The sequence below is a fragment of the Trachemys scripta genome, chromosome 10 (genome assembly GCF_013100865.1).
Source record: "Trachemys scripta elegans isolate TJP31775 chromosome 10, CAS_Tse_1.0, whole genome shotgun sequence".
Lineage (NCBI taxonomy): Eukaryota > Metazoa > Chordata > Testudines > Emydidae > Trachemys > Trachemys scripta.
Genome location: NC_048307.1, coordinates 41,555,029 through 41,571,404, shown reverse-complemented (window position 1 = coordinate 41,571,404; position 16,376 = coordinate 41,555,029). Strand labels below are relative to the sequence as shown.

The 16,376-nt window shown below is 45.0% G+C and overlaps 1 protein-coding gene across 1 annotated transcript in view; it reads left to right on the top strand.

Moving 5' to 3' along the window:
* Positions 1-557: 557 nt before the first annotated feature.
* REC114 (REC114 meiotic recombination protein) overlaps positions 558-16,376 on the top strand; it is a 107,461-nt gene continuing 91,642 nt past the window's right edge. The window contains exons 1-2 of the mRNA XM_034783725.1: positions 558-789; positions 8,377-8,466. Coding sequence (XP_034639616.1) covers positions 565-789; positions 8,377-8,466 — 315 coding nt within the window. The 5' untranslated portion in view covers positions 558-564. The remainder of the gene's footprint in view (positions 790-8,376; positions 8,467-16,376) is intronic.

The window sequence follows — 16,376 nt, the reverse complement described above, 5'->3', positions numbered from 1 at the left end:
TCTCTCTCTCTAAGTGGTCTCAGTGCCACTAGATGGGACAGAACAACACACGGAGGAAGCATGTGGATTACATTTGCAGTTTGAGGACTTTTATTAGGGAGATTGGGGGTGGGATTGAGAGGGATCTGGGGAGCAGGGGGAGTGAGGGAAGTTGGGGGAGGAGAGGACCAGAGGGCCTTCAAGAGGAATAAAGGATTTGGTAGAAGTGAAGGGGGATTGACAGGGTCGGAGGAGGGGGAGGTGCTGAGGCGATGTAGGGAACAGATGAAGCCAGGGAATGGGGCTAACTGGGATGAGGGAAGTGAGGGGATCGCAGGGAGGGAGGGGACGGGGGACTCTGAGGAAAGGGCACGCTGTTATCTCTGCCCCACCAGCGGGGTGCGGTCACTGGGCACCTCGCCACGCGCGCTTTAGGGCTTTGCGCTGGGTCAGTCGGCTTTGGGCAGGGAAGGCTCGAGCTGGAAAGAGAGGACGCCATCCCATTGGCTGCCGTCTACTTCTCACCTCCTGATTGGCGGCCGGGTGCCCTCCTGTAGCGCAGTCGTTGTCGCCGTTAGCGCTGAAATGGCGGCTGCGGACGAGGTCGGCTGTGTCTGGCTGGGTCGGAAGCTTTCAGTCACTACCTCTGAGCCGGCTGGGACGCTCCCTTGTTCCGTTCCCGAGCAGGCGCGCGGCGCCGGGACCGTGTCTCCGCTCAGTAGCGCCGAGACGTGGCCGCTCAAGCGATATGGCCGCTTTGTCTCCCCGGGAGCCCCACCCTGTGGGGCGGGAGCTTCGGCCTCCTGGAAGGTGAGGCCTGGTTTGTTCGCTGGGGCGGGGTGTCCCGGGCGGAGCTGCACCCGCCGTCACTGCCCGGTTCCCGGAAGCCTCAGTACTTGCCCCCAAACGGCCGTGTATCCTCCCCCATCTTGCGGGGCCCCACCTTGTCTCCCGCGCACCCGCACTCTGTGCCCCAGTCTCTCTGGACCCTCCAGTCTCTTGTATATCCTCAGTCTGTGCACCCAGGCACCGTTGCAACCGAGTCTCACTTGCACCCCCACTTTGTGGTCCTGTCACACCCATAAATTACATTTAAACATAAATAACTTAAAATTAAACAGTATTTGTTACCCACTGACTTTATGGATGGTTCCAACTTGAATGGGAAGCAAAAGTATGGACATGAAGTGTGGGAGAGAGAAATCTGCAGAGGACATGGTGGTGGGGAGGAGATAATGATAAGGGGACTTAAATCATAAGACCCAAATTCACAGCTGTGAAAAATGTGTTATGGACCATGAAATCTGATCTCTCCATGAAAGCTGGTGCCCAGCCAGGGGCTCCTGCCATGAGATCCAGCTGCTGCTAGTCCTGGCTGAGGATGGGGAGGGACCAGATTTCCTCTTCCCCTTCTCCTTCAAGGGCTGCTCAGACCCACCTCTGGTCTCTCCCCCAGCTGCAGGAGGACCACAGCTCGAGGTGAGTTGTCACCTCCCTGCGCTGGCATGGGACTGCCAGGATCACCGGACATATGGTAACCCACCCCCCATATCATATGACTTTCACTGTGGTGGTGGCGTTGGCTTTAGAGTGGGATGCCTGGTCAGCAGTCTTCCTCTCTGCCTTCCTAGCTCTGAAGACAGTGCTTCTGCCAGCAGCAGTGCAGAAGTAAATGTGGTCATCCCACAACCTTCCAACAATCTTGTGACTTTCACTCTGTCCACCGTTTGGGTTTGGAGGGACACCCATGGTTACAACATGTGAAATTTCAGATGTAAAGATCTGAAAACATGAAATTGACTAATTTTAAAACCCACTGGCTGTGAAATTGACCAAAATGGATCATGAATTTGGTATGGCCCTACTCATAAGCTTTTTAGAACTGGGACTTGAAGTTGTTCTGTTTGTACAAACCAAGCATGCCGGGGACCTTGTCTATGAGTGGGACTCCTATCCCCTATTGGGACTCCTATCTAGGTGCTACTGCAGTACAAATAATGAATCATAATACTAGGGTTCTTTGCTAGAGTCTCCAACTCTTGTGATTTTTATCATGAGTTTCGTGATATTGGGTTGCTTTCTCAAAGCCTTTAGAGCAGGGGTGGGCAAACTTTTTGACCTGAGGGCCACATCGGGTTCTGAAACTGTATGGAGGGCCACACCCAGGTAGGGAAGGCTGTGCCTCCCCAAACAGCCTGGGCCCCACCCCATCCGTCCCTCCCACTTCCTGCCCCCTGACTGCGCCCCTCAGAACTCCTGACCCATCCAACCTCCCCTGCTTCTTGTACCCTGACTGCCCCCTCCCGGGACCCCACCCCATATCCAACCCCCTCTGCTCCCTGTCCCCCTGACAGGCTCCCCAGGACTCCCATGCCTATCCAACTGTCTCTGTTCCCTGTCCCCTTTCTGCCCCGACCCCTATCCATACCCCCTCCCCCTGACAGGCCCCCCAGACTCCCACACCTATCCAACCGCCTCTGTTCCCTGTCCCCTTTCTGCCCTGACCCCTATCCACACCCCCACCCCTGACAGGCCCCCCCGGACTCTCACGCCTATCCAACTGCGCCTGTTCCCTGTCCCCTGACTGCCCCCTGGGAGTCCCTGCCCCTTATCCAACCACCACTCCCCTCCCCTCCCCTCCCCTCCCCACACACACACACTCCCCACCACCTTACCATGCTGCTCAGAGCACCAGGACTGGCTGCCGTAGGTAGTACACTATAAGTAGCACATTCCTATGGGAAGCAATCTAATACAGTAGGAAATTGCTCCCCGTAGGAATGTGTTACTAATGGTGTACTACTTGCAGCTGCCAATCCTGGTGCTCCATAAGTAGCACATTCACACGGGGAGCAATTTAATACACTGCACCCGGTGGCTCTTGCAGCCCCGCTGCCCATAGTGCTGGTGGCACGGCGAGCTGAGGCTGCAGGGGAGGGGAGCTAACCTCCCTGGCCAGGAGCTCAAGGGCCAGGCAGGACAGTCCCACGGGCCGGATGTGGCCTGCAGGCCGTAGTTTGCCCACCTCTGCTTTAGAGTTACATGAATATGCTAGAATCTCAGCTTTTATTTAAAAAAAAAATTCTAGCCTTCATGGTTGTGGAGATAAGCGTGAAAGCACAAACCCCTAAAAGTGCAAAAGCGAGAAGGAAAACAAAAAACACTACATGTCTTATTTTTAAAGCCAATCATGATTTTGGGATCATCATAGAATCATAGAAGATTAGGGTGGGAAGAGACCTCAGGAGGTCATCTAGTCCAACCCCCTGCTCAAAGCAGGACCAACCCCAACTAAATCATCCCAGCCAGGGCTTGGTCAAGCCGGGCCTTAAAAACCTCTAAGGATGGAGATTCCACCACCTCCCTTGATATCCCATTCCAGTGCTTCACCACCCTCTTAGTGAAATAGTGTTTCCTAATATCCACCTAGACCTCCCTCAAATCATGACCTATGATTTGAATACTTGGATTTGGCATCACTGAGATGCAGAGCTAGAGGGTACCTCTTCTGGGTTGCCTCTGTGACTAGGCTTCCTAACAGGCTGCTTCAGCAGTGCTGAAGTGCTGCAATATGTGAAACTTGAAGTTTTCAAACCATCATTCTGTGAAAAAAATTTAGATAGAAATTTAATAGCACACTGCCATTATGTTGCCTAGGAATATCTTGAAAACCCAGGTTAATTTTGTACTTAGTGTTGTAAGTCCTCAATGTACCAAAATCTCTTTTAAGAGAATGAAACAAACAAAACCAAACTCTTCTGTACCACTACGCAAATGAGGTAGTCCAATCAAAAGGTGGGAGAAGGGGACTTGAATGTAGGATTCATAATGGATGTCTAGTTGCATCCGTAAGTATGGAGTTGCTACTGATGCTACCATAATAATTTGCAAATAAAATGAGAGCACTGGACTTGCTTGAAAGTGAAGTAAATCGGAGTCTGAAAGAGATAATTGGAAAGTATATAGGCAGGCCTAAACTTTGATCAACCTGTTCATTCCTTGATACAAAACACATGCAGGAACATTGTTTGGGCTTGCATGATGTTAAACCTCTCTTCCTGATGCATCTTTTTGCTCTTTGCATGCATTCTTAGACATAATCTTTGGTTTATTCCATGACTTTTGTACAGTGTCTTTTTTTTATTCTACTGATTTGAAATTTTTTAATGATGGAAGCTTATCCTTTGCATTAAAAACAAAAATAAATTAGTTTTTTAAGGCTCTGAAGATTCCCAAGGGATTTAGTTCTATTTAGGTGATTTTATCCTTAAAAATGTTCACATTTAAAATAAACAGTAAGGACATAGAATGATTGCTCTACTTAATATTTAAAATTAAATGTAATGGGACTTGTCCTTGAAAAGAAATAGGGGCTTTGACAGTACAGAAATATACCCTGGATGCTCTTAACAAATAATTCGAAATAGCCTTCTATGATTTAAAATGAAAAGTATTGGACTGGATTTTCCATTGCCCAGCACTTTGGGTAGTAGTCATTCATACCGATAGAAAGGGTATGAAAAAGGCTAGTAAAACAGAATGGTAATGATTTACACAGATTTTGCATTGGTGTAAATAAATGCACAAAAGAAGTGATGGGTTGTTTATCCTGTATCAGGATACTTGAGCTGTCTGAACTAGTGGTTCTCTTTGTGCAATGATTTATCCTTGTAAAATCTCTTGTGGTCTTAAGTGTAGCAAAATATGGTAGCTGCAGCTACAGTAGCTCTTGATTGAGAGTCTTAAGATTTAATGGAACTAAGATTTGATTACAGAATCATAGAATATCAGGGTTGGAAGGGACCTCAGGAGGTCATCTAGTCCAACCCCCTGCTCAAAGCAGGGCCAATCCCCAACTAAATCATCCCAGCCAGGGCTTTGTCAAGCCTGACCTTAAAAACCTCTAAGCAAGGAGATTCCACCACCTCCCTCGGTAACCCATTCCAGTGCTTCACCACCCTCCTAGTGAAAAAGTTTTTCCTAATATCCAACCTAAACCTTCCCCATTGCAACTTGAGACCATTACTCCTTGTTCTGTCATCTGCCACCACTGAGAACAGCCAAGCTCCATCCTCTTTGGAACCCCCTTTCAGGTAGTTGAAAGCGGCTATTAGATCCCCCCTCATTCTTCTCTTCTGCAGACTAAACAATCCCAGTTCCCTCAGCCTCTCCTCATAAATCATGTGCTCCAGCCCCCTAATCATTTTTGTTGCCTTCTGCTGGACTCTTTCCAATTTTTTCACATCCTTCTTATAGTGTGGGGCCCAAAACTGGACACAGTACTCCAGATGAGGCCTCACCAATGTCGAATAGAGGGGAATGATCCAGATGATTTTTTTTTTGTATCAGTGTTCATTTCTGTTGCACAATATGCAGTTTGTACTGCCTTCAGGTGTGTAATGAACTTAGAAGTAGCCCATGTTGTTGAATTCCACAGTACTGAGAGATGATCAGGGGTCAGTTCTGGGTCCAGTTCTGTTCAATATCTTCATCAATGATTTAGATAATGGCATAGAGAGTACACTTATAAAGTTTGCGGCCAATATCAAGCTGGGAGGGGTTGCAAGTGCTTTGGAGGATAGGATTATAATTCAGAATGGTCTAGACAAACTGGAGAAATGGTCTGAAGTAAATAGGATCAAATTCAATAAAAACAAATGCAAAGTACTCCACTTAGGAAGGAACAATCAGTTGCACACATACAAAACAAAATGGGAAATGACTGCCTACTGCAGAAATGGATCTGGGCGTCGTAGTGTACCACAAGCTAAATAGGAGTCAACAGTGTAACACTGTTGCAAAAAAGCGAACATCATTCTGGGATGTATTAGCAGGAGTGTTGAAAGTAAGACACGAGAAGTAATTCTTCTGCTCTACTCTGCGCTGATTAGGCCTCAGCTGGAGTATTTTGTCCAGTTCTGGGCACCACATTGCAGGAAGGATGTGGACAAATTGGAGAGAGTTCAGAGAAGAGTGACAAAAATGATTAAAGGTCTAGAAAACATGACCTCTGAGGGAAGATTGAAAAAACTGGGTTTGTTAGTCTAGAAAGGAGAATACTGAGGGGGGACATAACAGTTTTCAAGTACATAAAAGGTTGTTACAAGAAGGAGGGAGAATTTTTTTTCCCTTAACCTCTGAGGATAGGACAAGAAGCAATGGGCTTAAATTGCAGCAAGGGAAGTTTAGGTTGGACATTAGGAAAAAACTTCCTACCTATCAGGGTGGTTAAGCACTGGAATAAATTGCCTAGGGAGGTTGTGGAATTTCCATCATTGGAGATTTTTAAGAGCAGGTTAGACAAATAGGTATCGGGGTGGTTTAGATAATACTTAGTCCTGCCATGAGTGCAGGGGACTGGACTAGATGACCTCTCACGGTCCCAGCCCTATGATTCTGTGTAGGGAATGAATACTTTGGAAACAATTTCATGTTGGATGGTGCTGTTAACTTCACCATAATCATAAATGATGTTTTGTGTTACATATGTCATTAAGAATATGGACACAGATGTGATTTCATAAACCAATATTTTGCTGTTTACACTGTTTCACACACTATATATTTCAAATAAACAAAAAAGGCATTAAACTAGGGGGAGAAGTTTAAGAGACCTAAGCCTTCCTTTTATATGTCTGTAAATCTTTTTGAACAAAAAGAATGTCAGTGGAATAGCTACTACTTTTCTTTTTATTTCAATTGATCTGAAAACCCAGTCATGATCAGTAGAATTTTGTCAAATGTCTCTATTGTGCAGGATCTTCCTAAATATACACTGGGAATGTAAACTATGTGGGAATAGACTATGACTTTCTTTTTATTTTGTACGGCAGTGAGCAGGCTGCACAGGGAGAGCCATCTGTCTGCATTCAATATTCATTCTTGCATAAATGTTTAGTTATATATCTTGGAAAATTGGAGTTTAAGTACTACAAGTCTCATAATTTAGCAGGATGAAAGCAAAACCATCCCAGAAGCAGTAAGGCATTTTTAGAGGGCTCAGGACAATCTGAATATAAAAAAGATTTGCTGGAGTGTTGTGTCCATCAAAAATCATAAAGTTTAGAAAACCTAACCTGTGAAGAAAGGTTAAAAAATCTGTGCATATTTAGTCTTGAGAATAGAAGACTGAAAGGGGACTTGATAAACAAATATGTTAAGGGCTATTGTAAAGAGGATTGTAATCAATTGTTTTTTATGCCAACTGAAGGTAGGAAAAGTAGTAAAGAGCTTAATCTGTAGCAAGGGAGAGTTAGGTTAGATATTAGGAAAAACTTTCTAACTGTAAAGATAGCTAAGTACTGGAATAGACTTCCAAGGGAGGTTGTGGCATCCCTTCCATTGGGGGTTTTTAAGAACAGACACCTAATGACAAACACCTATAAGGGATTATGTACGTATAATTGCCTCAACATAGAAGGCTGAACTAGATGACCTCTTGTCATCCCTTCCTTCCATACATTTCTAAGATTCTGAAATCTAGATCAGTGGTATAAATATTGATTGCCTGAAAAATTAACCATAAAAATCTTTGAAGTATGATTGTTGCTGAATCATAGAATCATAGACTTTAAGGTCAGAAGAGACCATTATGATTATCTAGTCTGACCTCCTGCACAATGCAGGCCACAGCATCTCACCCACCCACTCCTGTATCAAACCTGTGTCTTTATTAAAAGAATCTGGGTGAATCAACTGGCTTAACTTCCTTTCATGTGATAGAAAAGAAATGTTATATACTGTATCAAGCTCTTTGCATGACAGGAGATTGTGGGTTCAAGGGAAGAAAGTCAATGTGAATCTTGCTTATTGCAGCTCTGCTTATAGAGTTTGTCAGTACTCCAAAGGACTTTAGAACTGAACAGCAGTACAGCGGAAGATTGACTTGTACTATCATTATCTGGTTGCATAACATTGATTAAATTGAGCAGCAACCTCTGTATTTAAATATCTAAATGCATCATTACCGCTTTAGATTGAATTGTTCATGAAATCACAATTAATTGTTGAACATAAATATTACAATTAATAAAATAGTGGTCCATCATTTTTCCCTCTTTTACAAGTTGTTTGTGGTATCAAGAATGCTGAGAACCACTGTTTCAGAAGAAAAATTTCAAACTTCATTACCTATAGTTGGGTATCTAAATCTATATTTTGGTGCCTAAATAAGAGGTCCTTTTCAGAATTACTGAGCATTCTCAACTCCCATTGTTATCAATAGGAGTGGAGTGTTCACTATCACTGAAAACTTCTTTAGGTGCCTAATTTCTGGCACCCAAGATTGAAAACTTTGGCTTTACCTGTACCCGTTATACTGGCAGTGGGATATACAGGTTTCATGTTTATAATTGATTGCTTTCTTGTGTGTGTTTTTTGTCTTTTTTTTTTTTAAAGGTTTTGGAGTCAAATGAAGAATCAGGCCATCTTATTCTCACCATTGTTGTATCTGGTCATTTCTTCATTTCCCAAAGACGGGCAGTACAGGTAGGTTTTCAGTTTCATGTACTTAAACATATTTCTCAACTCAAGTTAGTAATCAGTCTTGATTCTTTTGTCCTTCCTCAATTTAATGAGGTCTGTTACTGAAAGAAAGCTATACCAATTTTACTTAGCACATGCAAATTCACATGGTGGAAGAAGTTCTCTAAACTTATTTATATAATACTTAAAGTGCACTTTTCTTTCCCTATTGAATAGTAGTGTTTTTCTTGTGTGACTGACCAACTAAATTTAAAAAGTGTGGTGAAACTGTCCCATTGGTGTCAAAGAATGTCATTGTCAGCAATATGCTGGATACTTTCAACATGTATAGTTCACCTATTTGAGTAGATCAGGTAAAAATGTAATTGAAAAATAGTTACATAAAATACATCCTTAATGTGATAGATTAACAGAGATGAGATATGGTTAAAGTGGCGTTTAGAGTTATTCCTCGATGATGGGGGGTGCGGGGGAATTGTGTTTTTAAATGGAGTGAGCTGATATGATTTAAACCACACCTTACCACCGTGTGTAGACAGGTAGACTTAGAAATTATTAGTTGATTGTGCTGTAGCCTAGGTTACAACACAGTCAGCTTGTATGATTTTAATGAAGTCACAGTGACACCAGAGAAGCCAGCATCAGAGTCTCAGCCAGAATGAATTGATTCTGTGCCAGGAGGAGCTTGCAGAACTCCTGATAGGTAGCTTTAGGCATGACTGACTGGGTCTGTGCTGGGAACTAAGATCAGGCATGCTCAGTGTATGCAAGAAACTGACCAAATCGTGCTCTAGATTGTGCAACAACATAGAGCAGAAACACTGTCTGGTGAATTTTTGCCATAGAAATCCTGTGGTCCAAGGCATTGCTGGGTGAGATGCTCTTCTAGAAAGGAACTACATGTTCACCTAACATCTGCCATGCCCTTGATCCTTAAATTTGGCTTGTACAGTTTTGCTTTAGTTTTACACTTCTTGTCCTCCCCTTTAAAGAGTTACACAGCTCTGGCCCACATATGTGCTACTAATATGTACCGTACTAATTCTGCTTCCCTTAGTTTATTGTTCATTGCTTTCTCTCACACTGCTCCTTAGATCTTGGATGATCTACATCTCTTCCCTAAAAGTTTCTTCTTTCCGATATCTTTACAACAATGACCGCACTTCTACACCAACCTTATAAAATCTAAATTAACGTTTGCACAATGGGTATCATGCTAAAACAATCTAATATTGTTTTATTAACCTCCCTCTTGATGCGTTCTCTCCCTGTGTCATGTAATATCTACTCTATATTGTAAGCAAATATTAAAATGATTAAACAGCTGCACTTAAAAAAAAACTTCCGTGGATTAAATATGGTTGATCTTGATATACCTTTATGGTTTGTCATCAAGATGTGTTCCAGTTCTTGCACAAACTATTTTGGATGTTGCAAAGTTTATTTAGGCTGAAATGACATTTTTGTTTGCAGTATCATCTTTCTGGAGAACATCAACTGGAACCGTTCCACATAGTTTTCTATTTTGTCTGATTTTCCTGAATTAAATGCTATAGAAAATAGCCTTTATTTAGATTCTAGAACCTTTTTGAAAAATCATGTTTTTTGTCTAAGGAGGACCTTAAGGAATCACAGAACATAGGATTATAGGAGTTACAGGATGGATTTGATTTTAATCTAATTGATTTAAATCATGATTTAAATCACGAGTCAGGAAGACTCGATTTAATCATGGATTTCTACATAAAAGTGCATTCTCGTTGGTTGTTATAACCTTAATACATATTCTTCACAACTCAGAGATAGATATAGGTTTCATTTTTAGAAGGTACACACTATACATTTTTAAAGTGATTTATTTTGAAAACTTTTCAGATTAGTTTTACAGCTATATCAGAAAATGAATGATTGTTTGGTTATTTCATTTTCCAATGGTAATTGAAGCAGAAATTTATTAAGTCATTGGGAGGTTGTGACGTTATTGACACGAACTGTGACGGTATAGACCATTGTTGCAACCAAGATCCTGTAGTGGCACCAAATCTTGTACAAAGGAGGTCAAGTAAGGTGTCTAAGACAAGGCTTTTGGGTTGCTGGTTATGATTATACTATCAGTATGCATGTATCATTTTTGTCTTTAAAGTTATAAGTATTGGCTCTATACTGTCTGTATTTCAAACTTGTGCTATGCTTCTGGGTGACACCCCAGACAATTTGGCGTCAGTACTACCTAGCCTGCTTGATGGCCCATTAAGGACCATCAGCTATACAACTGACCCATTGAGAGAAGGCAGATACACCTTGTGACTAACAAGGCATGCAGGGATATGCCTATGGACAGAACTAAGGTTTTCCATGCCATGTGCTGGATAGCTTGTCTTTGGAACAAAGAAAGCAGAGGCCACATGGCAAGAGACTATAAAAGGTTGCTACATCTCCTCCATCTTGTCTTCAATCCTGTTTCTTACTTCTGGAGGAACCTTGCTGCAGACTGAAGCTCTGAACAAAGGACTGAATGACCCATCTCAGCTGTGGATGTACTCTAGAAATTAATTTGAACCTGCAGTTTATTCCATCACTGCTACAAGCCTGAACCAAGAACTTTGCCATTCCTGTATGTAATTGATTCCATTTAACCAATTCTAGCTCTCATCTATATATTTTTTTCTTTTTATGAATAAATCTTTTAGATTTTAGATTCTGAAGGATTGGCAACAGCGTGATTTGTTGGTAAGATCTGACTTGTATATTGACTTGGGTGTGGGGCTTGGTCCTTTGGGATCGGGAGAACCTTTTTTCTTTTACTGGGGTATTGGTTTTCATAACCAGTCGTCCCCATAATGAGTGGCACTGATACTGGGAAATTGGAGTGTCTAAGGGAATTGCTTGTATGATTTATGGTTAGCCAATGGGGTGAGACTGAAGTCCTCCCTGTTTGGCTGGTTTGGTGTGCCTCAGAGGTGGAAAACCACCAGCCTGGGGCTGTGACAGCCCTGCTCTAAACAATTTGTTCTGAATTGATACTCACAGTTGTGTCCCACCAGAGGCAGCATCGTTACAGTGGCATAGTTGGCAGGATCCACAGAACCAGGTCAGTTAAGCTTTGGATCAGAACCCCACGCTATCCAAATTGGAATTTTGGTATTGAGAGTTTTGTTGGTTAAAGATCAGTGACCATGAGCCAGAAAGCATCAGCAGAAGCAATGAGACTGCAAGCCCTGAGAGACAGCCTGCAATTTGAACATAATCAAAAACTGGCAGAAATTTGAATGAGAGAGATGCAAGCCTTGGCCCAGCTGGAGAAGGAAGCTAAGGAAAGGAATGTTGAATTGGAAGAAGAAGCTGCTAAAAGAGAGGAAAGGGCTCATAAAAGGCAAATGGAACAACTGGCTACTGAGGAGAGGATTGCCAGACTTAGGCTCCAAGTCAAAAAAGCAATTGAAGAACAGCAGAAACTGTATTCTCTTGGAAGTCCAGTTTATAACAATGTTGGTATGCTATATTACTCTGAGCAGTTTTCTGTGTTTGCCCATTATGCTGTGACCAGGAGGAGGGGGACCCTAACCTGAGAAAGGTGGCAAATAGCTGTTTGTGAAGGAAGTTTCTGAATGGCTGTCTAATGTCTCAGAAGTGAATCTGGAATTAGATCAAGCACAGAAAATGTTTCTCAGGAGCAGATTAAAATTGATGGTCAGGTTAAAGCCCTAGCTGAGGAAGAAAAAGGTAGATTTTTGATGGGAGAGGAGGACAAAGAAAGTTTGGATGAGCCTAGGCAGCCTTGTGAGCTGATAGCTTTGTCTAATCAGCAGTTTGCTAAGGCAAGAATAGTGGAAGATGAGTGTCCCTATACTTTACCTGTTACCAGGGCTGGATTAACTTTTTGTGGGCCTGGTTCCAAACATATTTGTGGAACCCCTTGGAGAATGATTGTAAAAGAGGCTGGGGGCAAAAGCACAGTGGGGCGGGAGCTAGGGTTGGTCCCTGGAGCAAGGGAGGGGCCAGGGGTAAACTGCAAGCGCAGCAGGGCTGGGGAGGGGGTGAACAGGATCCCCCCCACCCCTGCCCACATAGAGAGGGTACCTACCTTCTCCCTGGTTCTAGCCCATTCTCTTTGTCTCTCTCTGCACTGAGCTGCCCCTCCTCCAGTGTGACAAAGTGGGAATATTCTTAATGTTTTCTCTGAATAGTGTGTGGGTGCCTCAGTTCCCCTATGCATTTCTTAAGTATCTAGGTGGTGGGATAAGGGTGTGTGATTGTTGCAGAGCCCTAGGCAGGTGTGATGCTGTCTGCACAGAGAATGGCTGACACCATGTCTCCTGGCAACTGATGGCCTGGGCTCCTCCCATGCAAGGTGCCAACTGAAGGTGTTGGAGAACAAAGAGATCAGGTGGCCTCCTGGCCCGGGAAAGAGACAGAGGAGGGGCTGAAGGGAGTTGCAGTTCGGAGCTGGTTGGGGAAATGGAGGGAGGCCTAGCACTGGTGTCTGGGCTCCCTACCCCACAAGACGGACCTGACTGAGAGGTCCTGCTTTCCATACCTACAAGCTCTGCTTTGACTGTGTTCCTGTCATCTAATAAACCTTCTGTTTTACTGGCTGGCTGAGAGTCACAGTGAATCGCATGAAGTGGGGGGTGCAGGACCCTGACTCCCCCACACTCTGTGACATCCAGCAGCAGCAGGACAGGTTCTCTTCCAGCCCTCTGGGGTGGGTGTTGGGAGTGGGAGGAGTGGAGGTAATGTGGTTATTCCTATAACCTGATTTTTAGTTTCCAGTCAGCACTGCTGACCGGACACCCAGGTCCCATTTTCTATTGGAGTTTCCAGTCTAAAACTGGATACCTAGTAACAGGGGTGCCAGAAAAGCCTGACGGGGTGGGGGCAAGCAATCATTTTTAAAATTGAGAAGGATAAGCCTTAAGCGGTGGGAAGCAAGGGGTGGGTGCAGGGGTGAAAGTAACTTAAAAGACTTACCGGTACGCCGGAGTCCTGAGCAGGGGCATGGCCTCAACAGGAAGAGGCGTGGCCTTTCAAGATTTAAAGGCCCTGGGACTCCGGCTGTGGTTGGGAGCCCCACGGCCTTTAAATCACCCCGGAGCTACCAGGGGCGAATTAACGGGCCCAGGGCTCTGGCCGCCATGGAGCTCCGGACCCTTTAAATTATCACGGGAGCCCTGCTGCCGCTACCCCAGGGTGGCAGGGCTCAGGCGGGGATTTAAAGGGCCTGGGGCTCCTGCCACTGCGGGGAGCCCCGGGCCCTTTAAATCCCCGCCCAAGCCTGTCTGTCGGGGCCCCGGGGCTCCGGCAGCCAGGCTTGGGCAGGGATTTAAAGGGCCCAGAGCTCTTGCCACTGTGGGGAGCCCCGGCCCTTTAAAGCGCTGCTGGAGCCCTGCCGCTGCTGGGGTAGCAGCGGCAGGGCTCTGGCGGTGATTTAAAGGGCCCAGGGCTCCGGCTGCCGGGGGGAGCCCGGGACCCTTTAAAGCACCGCCGGAGCTCCAGCAGTGGGGCTTGGGCAACGTTTTAAAGGGCCTGGGGCTCCCCACAGGGGCCGGAGCTCCAGGCCCTTTAAATCACCGTTGGAAAAGCCGGTCCAGTCCGGCACAGCGTATGGGCTCTTGCCAGTACGGCGTACTGTGCCGTACCAGCTTACTTTCACCTCTGGATGGGTGGGCTAGGGAGTGGAGAGGAGCTAATGGGCAGGGCCACGTCTGCTGTACTGCCCAGGTAGGTTGGAGACTGTGGGGATCAGCTGACACAGTATCCAGAGCCCAGGGGACGTGACAGCCAGTGGTGGATTTAGAGTTAGTGGGGCCCCCCAGCCCTGTTCTCAGTTCATTTTTTGGGGCCCCTCCTTGGGACCCAGCCAAGAAAAAGAACATTCTCTCTTATCTCCCCCCACCCCCATTTTTCATTCTTTTTTTCTTCATCCTCCTCCTATAAGTAATAGCAAGTAAATGAAAATAAAGTGAGGTACCTTGATTGTTCTTGTAGTCTAACTTATTTTTCCACAGACCACTTGAAAATCGCGGTGGGTCTCGACGGACCACTTAATGATCTTTCCAAATATTGTAAAAAAACATTGGGGTGCAGGGTCTGGCCAGGAGCTAGGGTGAGGGACGGGGCTCAGGGTTGGGGCAGGAGGTTGGGGTGTGGAGCGCTTACCTGGGGCAGCTCCGGTTTGGTGTGAATGGTGCAGGTGGGAATGGGGTATGTGTGTGCAGGAGCTCCCATTTGGTGCTCAGGATGGGCATGGGGGGGGTTCAGGAGTCAGGGCATGGGGTGTGGGGGGGGGCTGGGTATGTGTGGGTTGCAGGAGTCAGGGCAAGGGGCTGGGGAGGTGTGAGGGGAGTGCAGGGGTCAGGGTGGGCAGGGGGTTGAGGGTGTGTGAGGGGGGTGCAGGAGGAGGTGCAGGGGTCAGGGCAGGGGGCTGGGGGCGTGTGAGGGGGTGCAAGGGATTTGTGTCTGCTAGGGAGAATGGCACTGTAACTAGGTTGCATCAGTTAGTGTCATGGCAAAGTCCCAGAGACCAAACAATTCTGGTGCTTATATTTTGCCTGTTGCTAATGTGTTGCTGGGAAAAGGTGTAGCAACTCTGTCTAATCAAGTTGATACCCTTGCCAGGGCACAAGTAGAGCCTAAAGGTAATTTGATTGTATTACCCACTGATGGTGTGGAAAGTTGCAACAAGAAGGAAATAATTCCTAAACTTGTGTATGTTGAGCCTGACAGCTTGCACGTTCCCAGTAACTGAGGAAAGTTGCAGAGGGAAAGAGAGTACCTCTAACCTTTTATCTAGTAAGTCTATGAGTTTGCCTGAAAGGGGATTGTGTAGAAATCCGCCTGATGAGCCAAAGGTAATCCTGGATGTAAGTGAGACCCAGAAAGAATCTATTGTTGCTCAGGAAAGTGTTCCTTTAGAGCAAGCCCTAGGTGAAGAGGGTGAGGGCAGAATTTCTGTGAGGGGTGAGTTGTTGCTTAGAGAAGCTCCTAGGGAAAGGAATCCTCATGGTAGTCTTTGCAAGCAATTTACTGCAACTGAAGGGTGTGGAAGTGATTTAATCAAGGAAATTTCAGTTTCTAACAGCCAGAAATTTTCTGTTATGTATTGATCCACTGACTTTCCTAAGCTATGTAAGGTGTGGATAGCTTTAAGAAGGGCTCAGATGAAGTAAAAGCTATTAAGAAAGTTGAACAGCCCTATAACCAAATGGTTGTGCTTAACCAGTTTATTGGGGAGACAAGGTTGTTGAGGGAGGAATGTCTCCATGCTGATTCTTTAAGTAAGCAGTCTTTGCTTCAGGGTCTAAGGACAGATTTGGTTACTGGTGTTTCATAGCAGAACAGTTTTATGGCTGAATGCTTAAGAATGCAGGGGAAAGCAAGCAAACTCTCACCCTTAGGTACTTTGAATTGGTTTAGTATCGCTTTAAAATAGAATCCAGTCTCTAAGTTGCTGGGGGTGGTAAATTCACAAGCAAGCAGGGAAAAGATGGTCTGTTCAAAGCACAGAGGTATTGCTTATATGGCTTATGGTTAGCCAGTGGGGTTAAACCGAAGTCTTCTCTGTTTGGCTGGTTTGGTGTGCCTTAGAGGTGGAGAACCACCAGCCTGGGGCTGTGATTGCCCTGCTCTAAGCAATTTGTCCTGAATTGATACTCTCAGTTGTTTCCCACCAGAGGCAGCATCGTTACAGAGGTGAACTATCTCCAATTCAACAGGTTAATCATTAATATTTGGAGGATTTTCTTGCCATGTTGTATTAATAAATAGACATTTAAATTGTTTTATTTAACTAAAACAACAACGTTATGTATTCTGGATGTTTTTCTTCAATGGCAAACATATAATATTTTAACAAAACAAGCATATGATTTTTTAATTTAGTTAAACATTCAAGTTTTTAAAATCAGGTTTGT